This window comes from Pholcus phalangioides, unplaced genomic scaffold, assembly GCF_987345545.1.
Source record: "Pholcus phalangioides strain wild (caught in Gottingen) unplaced genomic scaffold, Ppha-v1.0 ptg000004l_1, whole genome shotgun sequence".
Classification (NCBI taxonomy): Eukaryota; Metazoa; Arthropoda; class Arachnida; order Araneae; family Pholcidae; genus Pholcus; species Pholcus phalangioides.
Window position 1 is genome coordinate 523,894 of NW_028301597.1, and position 23,541 is coordinate 547,434.

At 38.2% G+C, this 23,541-nt stretch overlaps 1 protein-coding gene across 4 annotated transcripts in view; it reads right to left on the reverse strand.

The window, feature by feature from the left end:
• Positions 1-23,541, reverse strand: part of LOC149086375 (secernin-2) — a 44,117-nt gene that overhangs the window by 10,186 nt on the left and 10,390 nt on the right. For all 4 annotated transcript variants that reach the window (XM_089255098.1, XM_089255089.1, XM_089255118.1 and 1 more), the window contains exons 2-3: positions 1,234-1,422; positions 95-282 (exon numbers count right to left, since the gene is read on the reverse strand). In XM_089255098.1, the coding sequence (XP_089111224.1) occupies positions 95-282; positions 1,234-1,416 (371 nt within the window). In that variant the 5' untranslated portion in view covers positions 1,417-1,422. The remainder of the gene's footprint in view (positions 1-94; positions 283-1,233; positions 1,423-23,541) is intronic.

The window sequence follows — 23,541 nt, forward strand, 5'->3', positions numbered from 1 at the left end:
ATTTGAAAACATTCTAGATACAAATATTATCCCCCATGAATAGCATTTTACAAATGTTTATGACAACAGTCATCTGTCACACACAGTCTCTTACCGAAGTAGATCCATTCCAAGCAGTTTTTCTTCCTCATCTTCAGGCCCATTCAATTTAGTCCATACTGCTTCATTTCCAATACACACGCCAAATTCATTCGCACCCATTTCTGCGCCCCACATCCATGCTGGTTTGCTGAGTATTACTGCATGAGTGTGTTCAACTTGATCAATAGTTATGTAAGTACACTGAAAGAAAAAATAAATAACAGTGAGCAAACAAATGAAAACTTTTTCAATTTCTTATCATATATTTTAACATTTGAAATTAATATATATAATAAAAATGTGATGCAGCCCCTTGAAAGTAGGGCAGAAGAAACCACAGATATAACATGGGATCCTACTCATTGACTTAGCTTAGAGAGGAAGGAGTGAAGGGGAAAATTTCTGAGAAGGGAGGAATTTGCGGGTGAACATTGGCCAGGGCAAGGGAGCCATGGGCATAGGCACCGGAACCTTGGGACTGCGGCCATTTGAGCTCCCCAATAAATTTTGTAAGAGGGCTGAGCCCCCAATAATTTCTGAAAAAACAATGCAATATATCTCCCCTCTCTTGCGTACGTGCTTGAGTCCCATATATACGGGACAGCCAGCAAGTTCCAGCCCTCCTCAATGTTTTCTTCATGTCTGCCCCCTCTGGCCACGGGTGAATTAAGTTTGAGAACTCACACGCACACACACACTAGTTTTTACAAATTATAACTGACAGAACAACTGTTGCATCAAGAGTAGGGTACTATACAATCTGCACGCTTGACTGTTAATGATTAATTCCTATAGATTTTCAGAAAGAACACTATTTGATTTTGCTGATTCTTCTATTCGGAACATTCATATACAAAAGTTTGATAATAAAACAATTTGAGGCTTTCACAAAAACAAAAGAGTCAGGGTGTGAGGGGATCTTAACCTAATTGCATATAATTTTATTTACGGCAGTAATTTAGGAAAGAAAATTGATGCACCATTCTTTTTAAACCAAATGGCAAATTGTCCTTCAAAAAATAGGATCTTTAAACAATATGAGATTCATACAAAATGATCATATAAGAAAGGCAAATAAATTTGGAATTCTCAATTTTAATTAATGGTAATTAAAGGTAGTCAGGTAATTGAATGATATAATTCAAAGCAAACCTCTAATTTCGATGAGGGGGAATGGTCAGCAGCTGCACAGTAGACAACTTCCTGGACTTCGCCTTTGGGTCGGTCAGAATTCTTACCAAAAACTATGCAGTTGAGTGCAGTTCCAGGAGGTAGGACAACGAATGTATCACAGGATTTAGGAGCTCCAAAACCTTCAGGCATCTTGCCCGACATCTTTCACTTTAAAACAAAAAAAGAACTATAACATTAACAATTTACTACTTTGATACAGGATAAAGTTTTACTATTTCAGAAAATGTAGAGAAGTATTTTTTTGTCATCTATATATTTAAAATAGAACGCATGTGGCATTCATTTGTATATATTTTATTATTACAAATATCAGGAAGAACACACAGGTTACTTTTTATTTATTAAAGAAACTAATTTCAGTACAAAACAAATATTTCAGTGCAACATTATATGGCAGTGCCAAAATTTATTTCTGAATGGGGAACTTTCGGTAACAGCATCAGGTTTTGTATGGAAAGCAGTGCTCAATTCGGATTTAAAGAATGCCCAAAATGTGTTTGGTTAGTCAGTGAAAATATGTTCAAGTTCAGCGGCTCTGAATCTGTAACGTGCCTTCTCGAAGCTGCGGGGCAGTCCTTTCCTTGGGATAACCCAGAGATTATTATGCAAAATAAGAATATATATACACTAGCATATATATGAAAATATCACATATATACGCTCCAGCGAAGGAAAATCTCTATCTCCTCTGTAGCTTAGTGGTCAGAGCACTCATCCGGCAATCGAGGGACCCGGGTTCGACTCCTGGTAGAGGCAGAGATGAGTTTTTCCTTCCTTAAAAAAATTAACATCTCAAATAATAAATATCTTCACAACATCCAGTCTTCCATATATCTTGTATGCAAAATAAGTTTATATTTATCGTAGGGGCCCCATACTGCTCGGGACCTTGAATGGGACAGTGCCCCAGTTTCCTCTGCCTAGTTACGGGGCCTACCATTTGCCCATGCAGAAATCAGGCCCAGACGGAGACCTATAAGTGATAGGTCGTGAAGGTTAGCCATCAACAACTATCCCACGACGCATAATCTGAGTAAGAGGATTAATTATTCGGACAAAGTCAGAACTCTTTAACCCAGCGGTTCTCAAACTTCTTTGACATTGCGCAGCCCTTTTTAGTATAAAAATTCTATGGCGGAGCCCCGTAGGCTAATTATTCACCAAAGTTACTAATTTATTTTTACTATTTAAAAATATTTATAATTATTTTTTAAATTTTACTGTTTTTTTCCTCGAGCGGCCAAGGAGCCCCTGGAGAGTGTACAACGAGCCCCAAGTGCTCCGCGGAGCACCGGTTAAGAACCGCTGCTTTAACCCATGGTCCCCACATCCTGCAGCAGGGCCCATAGGCTGGAATCCTTGTCCGCAGGGCCAGTGGCGTCGGAGCCGGGGGTGCTGTGGATGCTCGAGCACCCACGGAAGTTTGTAGAGCGGGTTCGAGCACCCACAGAATTGATTCAAAATCGAAATTTCCTACATGAATCTCAAGACGGGCACCCACAGGTTCGAAACACTTCCGACGCCCCTGCGCAGGGCTGTCTTAAGAGTATCACGGGTTCTCAGACAAAGTTGTTTTTCTGAGGCTACCTACCTGGCTAAAATAACTAGGCCTACCAATTTATATGCATCATTCTGGAAAATTTTAATAAGATCTCATTTTTACGTGACCTTTTCTACACTTGAGGCCCCCGGGAGGGTCCATTCGTTAAGATAGTACTGGCAGGTCCGCAACTAGGGAGGAGCAGACGGGTCTCGTGCCCGGGCGCTGGACCAGAGGGGGCGCAAATTTTATTCTCAAACCGCTCCTTCAACATTACAAAGGGGCGCCAAAATGCGCACTTGCCCCGGGTGACCAAATCATCTAGTTGCGGCCCTAGATACTGCTTTGTGGGTCTGGATGCCAGAGTTTCCACGAAAGACACTTTAGTGAATTTATAGTGTAAAAAACTACGAGAAAATCGTCCCAAGCTGGAGCCCTGTCAGCCCCACCCTTGTGGAGGCTATGTTTTAACCATTACCAAGATTTTTTTTTTTTCAAGAAAAATAGCAAAAAATGTATCTAATTTTGTTTGTTGTTCAAAATTAGGGAAAATAATCCTTCCAGTCCGTACCGTAACTTTCCCGATAAAATCAGTGGATTAGTCTTTGCACGTTTTGCAAGTGAAGAGCTAACGTTCGCCAATACAAAAATTGATCGGAAACACTCGTCACATGCTAACAAGGAAATTTTTGCGTTCAGTGACGCTAACTTGTATGGATTTTTTTTTCACGTAGTTTTTGCCCGCAACGTCATAATACATACAATAGATTTCTACGCGATTTTATCGAAAAAAGCGTCTATTTCAGGTTGTACGAGAGCTCACGTCACAACAACGATTTCTTAATACCTTTCCAGATTCATTGTCTTACATTCTGAGGTTCTAAAACGAAAGGAAATTTTCCAACGATTGACGAATTCCTAAAAAAATCCTGGTTTGCAGATTTGTCCCGAACCGGTACGAATGGAACAAAAATTAAAATACTATTTTGGTATTATAGAAAAATTTACGTGCACGGAATTTATTTAGAATCTCTACTGGCTAAGCTTATAGGTATCTGTGGCCCTATACAATATTTTTATGCTGCTCCCAACGAGTGAACTCTAGCCTAGAGGCAGGGCAGTAACTAGGCTAGGGTAACTGCACCGAGCCAAGTGGGGCCCCCACAAAAGTTTAAATTTGTTATTGTGTGTCGTTAGTCAATGAATTTTTGTTGTTTAATTCATTGGGGCCCTGGAAAAATTCCTCGCTTACCCACGCGGCAATTACCTTGTGCGTGTCTATGCACAGAAGTTTACATTACTTAATTTTCTTTTTCCAACTACCTTCCGGTAATCCCCCATAAGAGTACGCGTATAGTGTCAATATCTTCTAGATACTACGTTAGCTATCTAGGAGGTATTAATAGTGTACGCGTTTCCGAACCGGGTAGTGGGTGTGGTTTATCGGGCCGAGAGGGTGCACATATTGTGAGCCGGTTTTCCGCTGCTGTACTTTATATGTATATTTTTTTACTCGTCAAACCGGCGGGAGAGAAAAAAACGGAACAAAATGCTGAAGTAAAAAAAAAAAGCAGTTTCGATTTGGCTTTTGCACTATGTGTGGGCATTGTATTCTCTTCCATCTTCAAAACCATATTCATTGTTTATTTGGTTGCGTTCCTAGTCACAGGTACATAATGCATCAAAAATTAGTTTCTTCTACAAATTATTTCACCAAATTTATTCATAGTTTTAATTTCTCTCAAATGAAACATTTGTTCCAATTTTTTTTCAATTACTACTTTGGCAAAATAGGCACTTTGCCAAACGAGGTGGCAGAAAAAATAGGAAAACAAATTGCCCATGTGTCAAGTTCTATGAGCAATTTGTGTCTTTGAAAAGGAGTATGGCGATAACCAGGACCCGGATGTTGATGACATTTGAATTTTTTTTTTTTTTCCCACTGTGGAATGGTTTTTTTTTTAGTTTTGGGGCATTTTTTGGCATTTTCACGATATTTTTTCACTTTCCAAATTTTTTAACAATGGAAAAGATTGAGAAAATTATATAAATAATGATTGTGTGTGTGCATTAGGCACTTATAAAAAAATGTGTTTGAATTTCTTGGAAAATAAAAAATGCTTTTTGGCTTTCTTACCATAGGTATGAACGCACACGATTTCCTCGGGTGGGGATTAATTTTTAGTTTTTTACTGGAAAAAACCGCATTTCGCCTCCTCTGGTACGCCAGTCATGGTTCCCCAGATCTAGCAACAGGGCAGTCCGATCAGATTCTTCGCGGGACTCAATACTGAATTTCTCGTGAAAAAACAAAAAATAAAATTTGTCTCAGGCTCAAAAGTCGGGGCCCCGTCAGCTCTACCCTTGTGGGGGTCATAACGCCAGTGTTCCAGACCGATTCATTAATTATAACTCGTATATTAGAAAAATTGTTATTTCTGATGAAATCTGAACGAGAGAGAAAAAAATTTATACATGATTTTGATGCTGTCAAAATGCTTTCTTTCGACATTCGAACATACTAGACAACTGTTTTATTACTTTGAGATGGCATTTTTTCAAAATCATTTTTCAAGATTTTTAGAGCAACATCATTCGGGGCCTTGGTAAACATGGTAAATTATTTTCGTCACTAACAATAACAAATGTAAGTGGTTTTCCGTTGTCGAACGAGAATAGCTCGAATAATGATCACAAATTAAAATTAACACCTTGCAAATTATTAATTTTAATTTGATAATTAATTTTACCTTGTTGAGGGCCCGTGGGCCAGGTATTGTCCACCCCTGCCACAAAGTATGAAGCAGGGGGGAAGAGAGCGATCTCGAATTTATTATTTTTCCAATCTACTCTGGGCCCAGAAACTTGCCTCGGGAAGAGGTTCAGTTAAATAAATAATAAAGTTAATATAGTCAATTTTTTAATTAGTTAATTAATATTATTGATTAATCGATCTGTTGGATGGATTTGGAGGATTGAAAATTTCTTCCGATCACAAAATAGATGCATGTCAACTGTAGGGTTGTTATGGTATTTACCTTTGATAGGTTTTTTTACCGCCTTTGTAAAAACCAAATATATAGGCCTAGTGTAATTATTTTATAACTATAACAAAAAATTTTGATTAAGTTCTCGTTAACCAAAAAAAAAAAAAACACATATATGGTTGAATATCGTCATTTTTTCTTTTAACTACTAACTGATGTTGAACTATATTATCTCAATATTTATCAAATTACCAATTGCAAATTTACCAGAGTACCAAGTTTGAGTTTCCAAAATAAAACTGACAAATATCATTTTACTTTTAATCAATAAATCAGCATATTCTATCGCACACAAATCTAGTTCAAATACTAGTTCAACACGCGTGGATTCTTTCTGCTTCTCATAGGCGGTTCGCGTTAAGCGGCGACACGCTATGCAAATGAACGGAGCGTTCCCCCATTTCCATTAGTCCGATTGCCGGAATTGGAGAAGCACCACGAAATTTTTCCCGTTAGTCATTCGAAACCTGAAAACTAAAACAATTCGGGTTTTTTACCAATCGGAGACGATGAGGGTTTTCAGAATCGGAAACACGCATGCACACCCTGCTAACGTTTGATATGTGCCAGATTAGTGACAGTCTATTGTACCGAGATGATATAATGTTGTATTTTGACCCCATCAGAAGTGGGAAGTGACAAGGTCCTTTTTGGAGCAGAGAAATATAGGATTCTCTCTAGGTGCAGATATTTATAAATTGAAGCAGCGAAATTAACTTACAGGAATATTTTCGTTAACCCCGACCCCTTTTCAAAATAAAACAACTGCACTGTCTTTTGCTATCAAACATCTTTTCATCAGCTTGTTTTTTTGCTTTTGGTGTTTCAGGCTTTTGACATCTTGTTTGAAAGAGCGGCTGTCATAAAATTGTTCACACCAATCTATTTAAGATGATTTTTGCTTACTTAGGGCAGTATTTGCTGCCTGGAACAGCAGTAGTTCAAATGGGCATCTAAATATTTCCAAATATTTTCTAAAAGTTTTCAATTTTTTTATACTCGGAAAGTGATTGTTGCAAAATGGGAGAGGATTTCGGAAGGATCAACACGATGTTTGGCGATTCAGCACTCGTTATTTGGAGATATGACACTCGTTATTTGACAATATTGGCGATTTAACGCTGGTTACTCGGTTCTTTATTAGTTTCTAAATTAGCATTCGTAATTCGGCGGACATGCTCTTTTTTTACTCCCGTAATGAAAATTTTTTTTCACGAAAAATCAGAATTTGACGCAATGACGATGGACTACAGTAATTTCTACTGCTTCCAGTGGCGACTTTTTTCTTCGAAAACGGAAACTGACTCACATTTGCGCTTTTAAAGCTGAAAGACCGTTGCAATCCATCTTCAGTTGCACGATCACGGATATTATCGGGGTTTCACGATGGACGGGCCGATAGTTTAAATAAGGCGATAGTTTAAGTACAGACGAATAAAACACACTCTTCTCGAAAAGAATCGTTCCGCGGCAAGCAGGAACAAAAAATTTTTGGCGTCCTTTCTGAAATTCCTGGCATGCTGAAGCAAAATTCGCTATTTTGGCTATTTGGCGCAGAAAAATGTGAAAATACGTACACTAATGGAGCAGGATGGCGCAAGATGTTAATTTTGGCGTTTGCGGCCCCTGATGTGGGGCCAGGTTCTACCGCTCACATAGTTTTATCAGTGTACAAGGAATATTTTTCTCAGGACATATCCGCGGAGAGAATAGCGAAATTTGCATAATTTACATATGCGCATTTAATCATTTTTAAGCTTAGCAATATGGTTTATAGCTATGACAGCGCTGGCTCAACGCGTCAGTGGGTAACTTCATGGCTCAAGAGACGAACAGAAACATATATTGCCAACCCGATGCTCCAAAAAAAGTTAGAAAGTAAAAAAAAATGGCATAAGAAAAACAAACTACGCGACATACGACATGTATAATTAGTCATCATTATTCGGGCCACTGATTAAAAACAGTGAAGAAAAAAGCGGAACTAAATCCTTCCTAGATCGAAAAGATGGATGTGCATTCAAAGGACAAGCCCCACAATTAGCACGTATTTTAAAAAACAAGCGCTACCAGGAGGGAAGAGAGAAATCAGGTCACAATACATCAACCTAACCTAGCCAAGTATGCGATCTGAAACGAGAGAACACTTGAATATTTAATTAATCATTTCATTTCGGAGTAAGTCATTTAAATAACCCATTTCAAGGACAACAGGCTGTTATTGAAGCGTAAACACGACGAGACAGTTGTAATGATCCAATAGAAGCGGTTAGTGATGATCATATTATGTGAGAATCAGAAGTTTAATTTCATAGACATTCGAAATGATTTGTCCAATCTCTCGGAAAATTTTTTTTCAGAACCATTCCTCCTGATGCCAAGTTGGTTAGTCAGGGCCTGACTTTGACTTGAGGAGGGGGGGGGGGGGAGGTCAAAGATAGTCATTCACTAACCAAATACAACATATATATATATATATTTTTTTTTTCATTGCGCTCTGGGAGAATACCCCACTTGCCCATGCAGAAATCGTGCTCTGCTTATATTATCACTATATAATATAATAATATATAATAGTCTCTATATATATACCCATAGTTTTCACAACCTACTATTCCGTTCCAGAACCCCCCCCCCCCTCCACTTTTCAAGAGGCAATGTCACTCCCTTTGAGAATCACTGGTTTACAAAATTCTAAAATATGAATCACTAAATCGAGAAAAGGATCAGGCATCAGTATTGACGTAAGGGGGGGGGCTCCTCTTCCCCCTTCAGAAGAAAAAAAACTGAACCCCCCCTCGAGAAAATTATGCTATGCCTACGGGCATTGGTAACCCAGGGGTGCCTACGGGCATTGGTAACCCAGGGGTGTCCACGTGCCCCCAATCCTTCAGTAGGACCTTAGGGCTAGATATTCACGGGCCCATCTACAATAAATTTTTGGTGTTAGCTAACAAGAATCATTTCATCATTTCTGGTCTCCTAGGCTGGAGCGTTGAAAGCTCCTCCCTTGTTGGGGTCATGGGGTGTCCAACTTTTTTAGCTGTCTGAGCCGCATTAGAAGAAGGAAAAAAACATTTTGGAAAGTTTGAAAGTGCTTCCAGAATTTTTTTAACACTGGTTGGGTTTTTGGCCCACCAGCCTTTCTCTTCGGCCCATCAGTAAGAGAGAAAATATATTCACTCGTGGGCTATGCCTATTGTTTTTCCGTCAGTGATTAACACTTCCACCACAATGTTTGATGCGTTTTCTTCAGAGTGAGTGGCCTGCCCGTTTGAATTTATGAAATGACATATGAAGCGCTTGTTGGGCCGTATGTTGCCCGCGGGTTCGACTAATACCATCTTATAGCTAGATATGAAGATATCGGTGGTATTGGTTCAACACTTCTGCAGTATCCTAATCCATTTTGCAGTTATCGGTGATGTCAGGCTACATCTCGGATAAGGGGTTCAATAAAACCATAAGTTACATCGAAGCAGCGGTTCTCAACCGGTGCTCCGCGGCCACTCGAGGAAAATAAAAAAAACAGCAATTTGAAAATTATTAATACTTTTGAATAATCATTTGAGTCGCATCACGGCCATTTTCTTCACACGAGGGCTAATTAGACCGGGACCTACAATTTATTGCCGATTCCGAACGGCAGACTTCTCTTTCATACATATAGAAACGTCCTCTCCACTTGTCCATACAAGATTCATCGAAAGACTGGTTATTTGTGGAGATGAAGATTACAAGGAAGAAAATTCATCACTGCCCCCAGGGGGACTCGAACCCCGGTCTCTCGCTTGCCGGACGAGTGCTCTACCATCTAAGCTATGGAAGCAGATAGAATATTTCAACCTTGGAGCGTATATATATGTTGAAAGGCACCGTACATGGACGGCGTCAACAATCAACTATTAGCTCGTGAATGACAAAGGTCAACCAGATGGCCATTACGCATATGGTCCACAAATAACCAGTCTTTCGATGAATCTTGAATTCTCTTTCATACTCATTGAGAGGTTAGTGCGCTAACCCCTCGATGGGAGACTGACTCCCTGCGGTAGCAATTTTTTGCTGCGGTCAAGTCGCCGTTTTTTGTTGTACCCCTGTGTCAGGAAATTTTTCTGACAAGGACGAACCGGGTATCGAACTCGCGACACCTCTAAACATCCTTTTGGTACTTTAGGCGAGTATCTTATCGACCGGGCTACCGCGCCCTATTTTTGAATAATAAAAATAAGTCAGTAACTTTGATGATTAAATAAAAAATAGATCTACGGGGCTCCACCATAGAAATTATATACCGGAAAAGGGCTCCGTGGGTCAAAAGGTTGAGAACCGCTGCATCAAAGGGTCATCAACTTTTTTTTAAACTACAACGGCTTCTCCTGAGCCAGTGTCATCTTAATGCAAGAGTCCGACCGGGCACGGCTGGGGCCCCAAGTGTAGAGGGGGGGGCCTTATGATAGTGAAATCCGGTGAAGATTTTCGAGATTAAGCATGCGAATTAATAAGCAAGACATTTCTAGTCCCCCTTTGCCCGGAGCCCCCGTGGAAAAAAAGCTACCTGAAAAAAAGCTTATCACTGAGTAATTTTGAAAATTCAAAAGTCCTAAGCGCCTTTCGTGGAAAATTTAAAAGAAAAATGCACTCGCTGGTACGTAGATGCAAAACTATTAACCTGGTAAAGGTTTAAAATACGATAAAATATGATACACTACCTTAAAGTTGGGATGTGGCTGAATTATTTCTATTTCCGTAAACGCGCAGCTGGAACAATAGAGAACCCGAACGGTATGTTTATACGGTATGTTTATTCGTTACCCCTGTTGGTATTTACTATTATATTTGGCTTGTTACGACAGACAATTTGTGCGATTGATCGGGAAAGGAACGATACTTATTTAGGCCATAGCTGGTCATGTTTCATTGATTTCGTGTTCATATTCAAGGGGGGGGGGGGGGGGAACGAAGAAAAAAATAAATTCAGCACGACTCACATGACTTCTCAAGTGTCGCTCACATTCACGGGTACCTGAACGAAAAAAAAATTATTAACGGTAATTTTTTCCCCATGACATTTAAATCTTCGAATAGCGATCTTTTAAGAATACCATAAAAGTTGTCCGAAATGGGATAGTGAATGATGGAATTCTCGGGAGAATTTTGCTCTACTGCATACATATTTTGTGTGTGTGTGGGGAAAATCGAATTAATGACTGATAGCACGCAAAATGAAAGAGCCGACCAGGGCCGCAACTAGGGAAGGTCAGGAGGTTCTGGTGCTCCGGGCCAGGGGAGTACGCAGGATCTATCTTTGAAGGCGCAAAAGGCTTGGGGAAAAAATTTTCTTCCCGAGAAATTTGGAGTTACCACCCTTCAAAAAACATTTAAATTAACAGAAAGAAATTGGTTAAAGTACTTTTTTTAAAAGGTGTTTTCTTCCGCTATTTTAATTTTTGTCAGCTATTAATTTTAAATATTAATTTTTTTTCTAATTTTTGGTCGGGTTGGATGAAGAAGGGCCCGACTCTTCCTGCCCCGGGCGCTAGATCAGAAAGGGCACCGAGTTTACGGTTTTTTTGTTCAAAATAGTGGTGGGGGGGAGGGGTCGCCAAAATGGACACTGGCCGCAGATTAAATTTTCGTTTTTAGTTGCGGTTCTGAAGTTGACAAAACTGAAAAAAATATTCATATTTCCTAGTATGATTTTGGCCGAATGTGAAAAGCTGTAGCATTTTCATGCGACTTTCAATCGCAGCTGAGAATTTTCCGAAAATTAGAAAACTTGCAACGTATCGAACCGTATAAAACAAGTTTTTTTTTTTTCAGAATCCTATTTTTTCCTGTTCCCTTTTCCCTATCCTTTCGTTCCTATTTGAATTGGGGGAATCGATTAAAATTTTTAACTGGTTAATCAAAAAATTTTAATCAATTAATCGAATATTTTTGTGACCATATAATATTAATACATACTATAGAAATATATTTTATTCATTTCACTCACCTATTCGGTAGATACAAACAAATATAGGAACAGCTTACGAAATTAAGGCTGCCCGTTCAAGCAATTTAAGGTGCTGAACATAATTGCCAAAACTTGTAATTTGTTCACTTGGATCTCGTCATTTTTTCTAAAAAATCGGTTTAATTCTGGTTATTATTCACTGATTTTGAAATTACTCTCGATTATACTGTTGCATGGTTTCCTAGAAACTCCTTTCGAATGGTATTTGTGAGGAGATGAGCTGATGCTTCCAAGAATACGAAAAACTACTGTTCATAGTGAAGACGATACATTTTGGTCGACTTCTAAAACTCCCATCAAACTCAATTGGAAACTAAAAAATCATCACTTTTCTTTGAATCTAATTTTATCAAAATATTGATTCAAATATTTAATATGTCACTTATAAATTGTGTTCTATACAGAATATTTTTGATAAGACATCTAATCGGTTTTTCAAAAAAAAAAAAAAAAATTAAATTCAGAAACTTTAAATATAAAAATTTCCATCGAATTTTAATCAAATCGAGTCGATTAACTGAACTAAAATTTTCAACTGCGATTAATCGGACCAGCCCTAGTTCCTATATTAGAGATGTTGACTTTTTTCGTTAGGCCGGTATTACACTATAAAAGTTTGGTAAAAGTCCTTATGAAGGTTTTTTAACAACTGGCTGTTGCGGAGATATATTTTTTTGGAAAGAGAGAAAATTCAACTGCCCCTGCGGGGAATCGAACCCACGTCCTTTCACTTTCCGGGTGAACGCCCTAGTCTAGTGGTCTAAAAATATATTTCCGCAACAGCCAGCTGTTAAAAAACCTTCATATGGTAGCGGAGAGTGACGTCATCCTTGTAAAAGTCCTTATACAAAACTTGAAAAATGCAGCCAATAAGGTCACCTGTTGCATTTTCCAGAATGTAACCAATAACTTTATTAGATTTTTCAAGTTTTGTAAAAGGAATTTTATCAAACTTTTATAGTGTAATACCGGCCTTAGTCAGTTTTGATGGAGAAAAAAAAAAAAAAGAGTGTTTTCATCAACACTTCCTTCCCTCCATGGTAAAGGGTGCACTAATTCAGACCCCGAATAGAAGATTCCACCCGGCCCACAAAAACCATGTCATATTTTGCAGCATCATGGGGGCCTTTTTCCAGCCGAGCAGTGCACCGAGACCATACAACATAATAGTGATTCTTAAACTTTTGTTACCCGCGGCTCCTTTGCCCAATTCATAGTTCATCAGCGGCTCCCCAGATTAGTTTGGTAGATATTTTCCCACGACGCCCCGTCAAAGACTGGCAACGCCCCTAAGAGCCGCGACAAACACTTTGCGGAAACACTGCCTTGTAAGTTCAACACGATGGTAATTGCTATGTAATGTCATCTAAGATTCACATGCATCAAGAGGTCTCGATGCAGTGGCCATGTGATCCCCGTGCATTAACGTGGCGCCTCCGTTGAAGGCATTTCATAAAATATACCAATCCTGAGAACATGATAAGAAAGAACAGTAATTTGCGGACCACGAATGGTAGTAGGTGGGGGGAGAAGGCTTATACACGAGTATATACAGTATACTTCTTTTCTGTTGTTAACTATGACTAAAACAGGGTTCCTAGCAAAATCTACTCGACCTTCATGATAAAAATTCCTGAAGAAATATATAATTCAACATCTTAACCATGGGCGGAGAGGTGGAGTTAGCATCACAGGTGGAGTCGTCTGATCTAATGTATGTATATGTTTATATATGAATTGACATAATCATGATCGTGGCGCCCCCCCCCCCCCGACTCTTTCAAGTCTATCTCCGCCTAAAATTTAAACCGTCCAAAATGTTTTCGAGTTTGTTTTTCCCTAACTTTTATCAAATATTTTATATTTTCCCAAATTTTGGCAAATATTTCACATTTTCCCTGACTTTACAGGTTGCTAGGAACCCCGTGTGACAATAATAATTTAGATGAACGTTTTTCAGAACACCTGTGCCTCTCAAATGGTGTACGTGTGGTAATCCGTTTTTAATTTCAGGCAAAAGTAACTCACTTTGCACGCGGGAAGTACACTTTTTTAACGAGGAAAAAAAAAAGGTTATCACGCGTACGTTAATGCAAATCTATAGACTCGTAAAGCAAACACAATCTGCGTTACTTTCATTTTTTTTTTTCCGCACACCACAAACATTTGGTATGCTTTTGTAAATGGTTATGATCACATATAGGAGCCGGGCGACAACACGAATTTTGATTCCGACGCGATCGCTCTAACGAACGGCTTTTTCAAAGGAAAACGCTGTCGCGTCTATCACGATAATAAGCAGGAAATAACGTTATCCATGACGACGCATTAATTACGCAATGGCCGAGGAAAATACAATGGTGGCGAAACCAAGTAACATCATTTACACTGTCTTTCGTAAGCGCAATAACGAAGGGTCTGCAACATTTCCCAGAAAAAGAAGTTCTATTTAATATTACCTTTCAGTCTATATTTAGAGAAAAGTTAAAAGAACGGCTTCATTTGACGTGACGACACGCAAAAAAAGCAAACTTGGTTTTATTGCAAAGCAACTCGTTAACATTTACTTACACGTATCTTTTTTTATGTATTAGATATCATGAGTAATGTTTAATGTTCTTTTTAGTTGTTTTGCATAACAACTTCCCCGAACAGATTAAGTACGTATACAATACAACCTCATATCCGGAACAACCAAAATGAATGTGCATATTCAGCGACACGTGTAGGCTGAGGCGGTCAGTGATCAAAGTGCAAATAATTTATGAACTCATTTTATTAAGTTTATGCACAATAATATGGATAAAACATGCAAATTTCTAACCATGTTCAGTCCTTTATTATGTATATATAGCTGCAAAGCTTCTTATTTTATCTGTTTTGTAGCCTAAGGTATTCACTCCTTTATTTCAGTTAAGGAAAGCTCTGAAGAATTTCATTAAAAAAAAAACGTTAATAACTATCAACAATCTCGTCAAAATAATATATGATACCTTTTGGAGAGATCGTTTCTCCCGAAACTTCGCTCGGATTCATTTTCTATAGTCTTTTAGTTTTTCTCGTAAAAGTCAACATTCCTTTTAACTCCTCCCCGTCTTTCATTGCCCATTTCACTAAACGGAATAACATAATCAGAATTCATAGGATGGAAGTAAACGAAGTTTATATGATGGACTGGTGACTAGATACGCCCCGTTGGGTATTGATAGACATGTGCTTTGGTGTACTACTATAATTTATCTTTCATGATACCGAAGCCTGTCTACTCATACACAGGACCTATTTATTGCATGGGTGAACGGAGCACGTGCCCGGGCCCCAGAAATTTCGGTCTTTTGTATTTTAATAGAGTAGCATGCCATTTTCCATTAAGTGATGCATTGATATTGCAACTGACATCTAGAAAAGTTGCTTATGAGAACATTTTCGAAAATTTTTTTCTTAAATTGCAAAACCAATGAAGTCTGCCAAAAAGCCCAAGTGTTCCAGCGACAATTTTATTATTATAATGCTTTGGATGATGATTTTTCTGAAGAATTTCAGCAATTTTTGCCAATTAAGAGAATCGAGAGAAAACCAGTGAAATTTTACAAAAGTTGCATAATTTTTTGACAGAGCAACATTCCAAAATGCTCTGCTCTATGAAGTTCCATGACTATAACCATAAGCAATTGTACAAGTGAGCGAAGTTTTCTCCTCTAAAAAGATTGAACTCTAACCAAAGAATTTTACTGGGTCAAAACAAACTTATAGAACTTTCAGCATATACTTTCATTTGAAAGTGATACTACTTAGAATTTACAATATGACGAACTCAATAGAGACACTGCACCGTTGAAGACGAAAAAAAAGGCAATTTTAGTGATGGTTTTGACCCACACAAATTTGATACCGTATTGTATTAATAACGAATAAAACTTTTTGTCAATTATGCTAGCAGGACTTACGGAAAACTGACGTCATAATCAAGGTGGCATTAAAAGTGGTCAACGTTATACCGAGATATTATTGTATATTGCGATGTCAACATCATTTATCAATCAAACAACCGCTACTTTTGATAGGACTTGAATTTTTTATGGGGGGCACCTAACGGCGGTTTTTGGTTAGTCTAAAGTTCGGCTGTTCTAGTGTTAAATAAATATCTGACAGCAGTTCATGGTTTTTATTAATTTGTAAAGAGAATGTTAGTATAGTTAATGATAATTATTCATCAATTTTGATTCACGAATGATATCTAAATGCTTTTTTTCATGGAAATATACGTTAGTTGGAACAAAATAGATCCTCACTGTATCTTTATGTATCATTTGTTTATATTTTCATCATGCTTATTTTCAAAGTAAAAAATTATGAGTTTGTTCTGCATGTCGAGTTTTCAAATTAAAAATTGAATACCTTGGTGAAAGTGCAAAGTAAGCTATAGTATATATATAAGAATCTATTTGATTATAATTGTTGCATGATATATCATGCCATTTTTACCTCAAAATATGGAAGGAAATAGATAGCAGCATCTGTAGGAAACAAACGCTCACAACTCTAATAGCATAACCTCAAAGAACGTTATATATAAGGGGAGCCCGAAATTTATGCTTGCCCAAGGCCCGACCTTACGGTGATGTATGCCCTGCATCATCGTTTCAATGGATCACAGCTCAATAAATGGATGATACTACCGCCATTTGAGAAGGGATTTTAAATTTTAATTAAATATTAGAATCTGAGCGTCAGGCACCGCTAGGGTAAAAAGGGTTTTTGTTTTGTCGTATTTCAGTTGAACAATTCGAATCAAGAATTTGCCTTGTATTGACAATTTTGTAATTGAAATGTACGTACATTCGAATAAATATCGTAAAATCAATATCGAATAAACTCGTATAATCGGAAAATGGTTGTATATTTTTCAATTAGAAAATTTCAATTAAAAATATGTAGAATTGAATAATATTTTGATTTACAAACTTTGATAGTAGTACGCCAGATCACTTGACAACATTCGTCATGATACTAGTGTATGCATTACACGTTATGTCTCTTTTAATCAAATGTTACTAGTCCATTGCTAACTGTAGCGCAAAGTTTTTTTTTGTTTTTTTTAATATATAAAAAAATATTTTTAAATATATTAGATTCGTGCTTTTTCGGTAGTTGATGCTAATTAGCTAATCTACCACTGTTTTAACCTAATCTGAAGAAAAGAAAAGTTTTTACACTTTTTGTAATATCAAAAGTATATGGTATATAAATATGGTATTCGATAAAATAATACACGTATTAATAAAACGCTTTAACTATGCACATCAGTGGATTATAAACAGAAATTCTAATATCATCACACAACTTCACAAACAGAAACTCATTTTGTGAGTTTTTGCTTGTGATAGCCATACATTGGCGTTTCACTGCTTTAGTTAAGTTTAACCATGCATATATTCTGTAAATGCATGAACTGTTTGAACAGACATATTTGATAAACTTTCAACGGTGGAGAAAATACGTAATAGCTTCATTTAGATATTCTAATTATGTATAAAATCCACTTGTGTTTTTGCATTTAAAAAAGACAAACTTATTAGAGTAAACAACCTGATGTGATAATGCAAATGATTTTGGTTATATTCTTGGGTTCTAATTTGTAAGAAATATCACGAGAAGATTTTGATATTTAAAAAAATATGAACAAATCGTGGGTTTCAAATAAATGACTCAAAAATTAAGAGCAGGTGTGCACATTCAAGTGGATCCACTTATAACGTTTTTCAAAAACTCGTCATGAAAAATCGTTGAAAGCGGGAAAACGCTTTAAACGGGAAATCTTAATGAGAATCAGAGTTAGGATCACGAAAATAAGTCGTAATAAGCGGGAAATTGTTATAAACGGGATCGACTGTATTTTATCTTTCCGAGCTTTATTCTAAAAATCACAGCGCCCTACACTAATTTTGCGTAATCTTCCTTTGGAATTCTAAAATCAATTATCCAAATTCTTTTGAAGTACAGTATAGAGAAATGATTGACACAGTTAAGTATGTCCCACTTCAGAAATGTTTAGGAAAGATTAAAAAAATTATCACCGACTTATACGGGGTTTGAAAAAAAAGGGTCTGGAGCAAACGCCAACTTCGCACTATCGATATTCTATAAATAATAGAACAAGTAGGCAAGTACAAGGGGAAGAAGTCATTTATAGATCTCTCTCCCCATGTTATCCTTGGTCGACGTCATCGGGAAGTTAAGAGAAAAAAAAGTATGTGCGTTGAATCTTTCTGAGTTTCGTGCTCCTGCTGTTGGTGAGAAATTCCCTCACGCGTAAAGATTAAGTACAAGAGAAAACGTAGACCATCCTCTCGAAGTCAGTAGGCATTAGTAACTTACTGATTGATAACAAAATGAGGGGAGGGGAAGAAAGAAATAACAGCCAAGTCACGAAAGCACGACATCAGAAAAAAGAATTTCGCTTTTAGAATTTTCACGGAGGAGAATTTGGTAACAATTTCTCATAAAATGCATGAGAAGCATGAAGGTCATCATGAAAACAATGCAAACCACTTTAAATAAAACGCGGCCAAAAAAAAAAAAAAAATTCACCTAGAGATGTGAAACCTCTATGAAAGGCCCGTAACCGGTCAATTTGTCGCACTCAACTTGTCGCGCTCAACTCGTCGCGCATCAATTTGTCGCAGTGCCAATTCGTCGCAGAGCCAATTCGTCGCGATACAAATTCGTCGCAGAGCCAATTCGTCGCGGTACAAATTCGTCGCAGAGCCAATTCGTCGCAGTGCCAATTCGTCGCGGTACAAATTCGTCGCAGAGCCAATTCGTCGCGGTACAAATTCGTCGCAGTGACAATTTGTCGTGTAACCAATTCGTCGGGACGTCAATTTATCGCAGAGTCAACTCGTCACGCGATCTGTATGTAGGTTTTTTGTCTCATACGTGAAAAAATAAACATGAAGAAAAGTTTTTTTCCATCAAGAAATGCACACAGTTTACTAATTTTTTTTTTTTGTCATTTCGAAAAAAATCATCGAAATTAAAATTGCAATTGATATTAATGTTTTATTATTCAATTATTGTAAATGTTAAAAAAATCATTTTTTCTATGATAAAATTTTAAAATTCTGTAAAAAAATGTCGGTGTTTATGATATTCCCCAAACTACAGTACAGCGGAGGCTCTCTTTAAGTGTAAACTTGTATCTGTCCCATGTGGAATCGAGACTCCCACCAACATTAACCACTACAGTATCTCCACAAGAACCTGAAATAATTAATAATTTAATTTAATTAATATTTAATTTTCACCGGATAAGCCACACTTGTCGCTTTCTCTCAAGATTTCCATTACTCGTAGCGAGGGGAGTTGAGGCGCACACCGAGATGATAAATTGCGATCACATACATTTTCAAAATTTAATTTGCACCGGATAAGTTGCTCAAGTTAAAAACTCAAAAAATCCAACCAATAAAGTTCATAGGTTACACTCGAGCAAATGCAACCGATAATCTTATTGGTTGAATTTTTCAAGTTTTATAAAAGGACTTTTAGAACACTTTCATAGTGTAATGCTGGCCTTAGATATATTGTCGGTAAAAAATTCCTCAAAGATGTATTCTCTACATGGCAGATACATATTCAATAGTGAATTAGGGCCATTCAAGTATTACGTAAGCAGATTTTCAGCCATTTTTGACCCCCCCCCCCTTGTCAGCAAAAATCAGCAAAACACTGACACCCATCCCCTCCCAGCAAAATTTCACCAGCAGCTTAGAATATTTCATATCTTCCAAAAGGGATGGTTGATGACGTAAGCGACCTTCAAACTCCCCCTTCCCCCGCCATCAAAAGTCAACAAATCCGAAACTCCCTCCCCGATCCTGACGTAATATTTGAATGACCCCTTAGGCAAATTGTGCTTTGGGATGGGCATTGATCCTAATTTATCATCTTGGTGTGTTCCCGCAACACCCCTCGCTGCGAGAAATGGAGATCCCGCCAGAAAGCGGTAGTGCGGCTTATACGGTGAAAATTTAATTTTGAAAATTTATTTTATCGTAATTTATCATCTTGGTGTGTTCGCCCAACGCCCCTCGCTGCGAGAAATGGAGATCCCGCCAGAAAGCGGAAGTACGGCTTATACGGTGAAAATTTAATTTTGAAAATTTATTTTATCATAACTTATCATCTTGGTGAGTTCGCCCAACGCCCCTCGCTGCGAGAAATGGAGATCCCACCAGAAAGCGGGAAGTGTGGCATGAATACCATGAAAACTGAATTTTGAAAATTTATTTGATCGGCGTACTGACTCTGCGACAAATTTGTACCGCGACGAACTGATTCTGCGACAAATTCGTACCGCGACGAACTGACTCTGCGACAAATTTGTACCGCGACGAACTGACTCTGCGACAAATTTGTACCGCGACGAACTGACTCTGCGACAAATTTGTACCGCGACGAACTGACTCTGCGACAAATTTGTACCGCGACGAGTTTGTAGCACGACGAATTGACGCTGCGACAAATTGATTGCGATGAATTGTCGCGCGACAAGTTGAGCGCGACGAATTGACCTAGACCCATGAAAGGCCACATGCATATATAAATCTGTTTTTAATCGTAAAATTTTTTTTTCATCTTCTATATCCTTTCCCCGCCAGCACTTTGAGATCCGATGCGATTTAACCCTTCAAGACCCAGATAGTACACAAACGTGAGGGGGGGGGGGGCGTTTCTTCTCGCTGTATATACAGTAGAACTTGTTCAAATTATCCGAAATTCGAATTAACCTTTTACGAACTTCCCTTGAGTTTTCTAATTTAATGTCAAAATTTCTTGTTTAATTCGAAGTTGGAGGGAAAAAAATCATGATTTTAAATTTAGTTTGGAAAAATTCTACTAGTCACTTTGCTCTTCTTACGTTATTAAACAATAAATTTTTAAAGACTAATAAAAGTTTAAAAATTATGTTTTTCTCCACTCTTTTTTTGATAATTTAATGTTCATTTTAACATTTTTCATCTGGAGTAGATCGAGACTGTAGTACTTAATACCGATTTTTTTTTGCTTTTCAACATATAGATCAAGGTGTAACATTCAAAAATTGAATCTTTTTGTCGCCATTAAGAGTATGGAAAGTACAAATTGTAATACGTTAATGAAAGTGTATTTTCTTGATAACATAAGAATGATAAGAAAAAATTTGGGAAACAGTCTCGGATGTAAACAGTAAATGGATGATCATGAACTTTTTCCGTAAATCAGGCTTTAAATATGATCAAGAAATTCTGCAGTGATGCTGAGTCCAGAACAGTGGAATAACATAGCAGCTAAGATCAATTATTGAAATTTGGGAAACTTTTGTAAAAGGAAAAACTTTTTTTGGTTAGGGAAAAAAATCATCGAACTTTTTTCCAGTGGATTTGGATTTCGAATTCACCAAGTTTGAATGCATTCCTTTTCAACCTTAGTGAGTTCAGCCAGACTTCCAGGATTTTTGGATTTTCCAGGTGCAAAATATACAGAGCCGCAACTAGATGCTTGGTCACCCGGGGCAAGCGCGCATTTTGACGCCCCCCCCCCCCCCATGTAATGTTGAAGAGGTTTCGGAATGAAATTTGCGCCCCTCGGGTCCAGCGCACGAGACCCGCCCGCTCCCCCTAGTTACGGCCCTGAAAATATATATTTACTAAAAAGCTATTCTTGCTATTTCTTCATTCTATATATATCTTCATATCTCTTGATTTTTGTTCCTACTATATATATATTTTTTGCACCTTGAGGTGTTCAGCTGACTTCAACGATATATCAACAGGGAGAAAAAGTAACCAGCACGTTTGTGCGTACCAGATCTGAATGGGGGTGTTAACAGACAACTTTTCTGTTCACCTAAACTCGGTGATTCTGAAAGTGATTATCATTGCTTCCAGGGGCATCATTGAAGTTTGCCAAGGTCGTGTCAAGGCTGTTAAACTAATGAAGCTACCCTTCCGGTCATCCATAAACGCGTCTCCTAGGCAGGATCGCCTTAACACTGTATTGAGACCGAAGCTTCATTAAGAGTTCAAGCGGCTTTGATTAACCGAACAAACTGTTGCTTTGGAGCTTTCCCTATTCACGTTAGAAGTACATCTCACCAATTTATACCAGATATTATAATGAGTAACCCCCTCCCAATGCAGTGACTGGGTGAGTTCATGCGTAAAGACGGCCCTGCTCCAAGGCCAGGGCTTTTTGTGGGCCCTTTACGTAGATCCAGAAAATTAAAAAAACATGCAGACTCCTCAAACGGGAGGAGAAGGTTAAACACGGAGAGTTTGCAAAGCGAATGTCCACCTCCGTCCTCCCACCCATGCCAATAATACAATATTTTCACTGAACGTGGGATGGAGGGCAATTCCCCCGCACGTATCGGCTTCAAATGTCCGTATTTTTTACACACTGTAAACAATTAGAAAGCAAGACTTCTTTCACAAGGTTTCTCCAAGAAAATCAACGCACATACTTCCACATATGCTTCTTTTGCAGGGCTGGACAAATCTCAAGGGATTCATATGCCTAGTAGTAAAAAAAATACAAGCCCGATCAAAATTTTTACATGCGTCGGGCAATAGATTTGTCCAGCACTGTTTTGTTGCCTGGTTGGGAAATACCCAATGACTATAGCAGTCATTGGGTATTTCCGTGCAACACATTGATTTTCGGATGGTTTCTTTCCACTTCAAAAATTCAACGAGGATTTTTTGAGCCCCCAATTCAGCAATTAAGCTCAGAGTTTGGTAAAGTAAAATTTTTTTAATATTGCCGCCCTACGTGGCATGTGATTCGGACAAGGGCGTAGCGAGGGAGACTTGGGATCTGCCCCCCCCCCCGAAATATGAGAAAATGACCGAAAAAAGGGAAAATGATGGCCAAATCTATTGTTCTATCACTTGGGTTTCCCCAGAACGAAATTTCTGGCTACGCCCTTGGATTCGGATGTCCTAAAAAGGTCGATCGCTTGGACCCAAACATAGAGACATGTCAGTTCCCCTTTTGGGAGATCAGAGTTTATCCGATTTGTTAACACATATTTTCATGAGGGTGACGGGAGTCAGGGGCGTAGCCAGAAATTTCGTTCGGGGGTCTGGTCCCCCCCCCCCTCGCTACGCCCTTGACGGGAGTACACGAACTTCGGGTAAGGAGCCAGGAGTGTTCTTTTGATTTTTTTAAATCGTTTTTCCTTTTTTTCTTCCCTGCAATGCAAGTGCAACCAGCCTTTTGTGGATGCAAAAACACTAACACGGCGACTCAACACAATTGAACTGAGTTGGCCTTGGGTATACCCTCAAGTTGGGGGGCACCTACTGTCACATCATATGATCTTGTGGGTTGGTTTGAAAAAGACAAGTTGAAAGATCATTTTCTTGGGGGGGGGGGGGCAATAGGACAAATAAATTTGAAAGATTTGGTAAGAAAAATATTGTAAAAGGCAAAGTTCTATGATACAGTTAAATATATCAACGATTTCATTTCGAACTTTCACTGGTTGCCTTGAAAGACCACAAGACCCACATTTAAGTGACTTCGCCAAAAATCTTCGCCTCCCCACTTTTTTTTGACACTCATATCCATCTGGAATCATTCATGACAAACGATTCGGTAAATTATTATTCCTG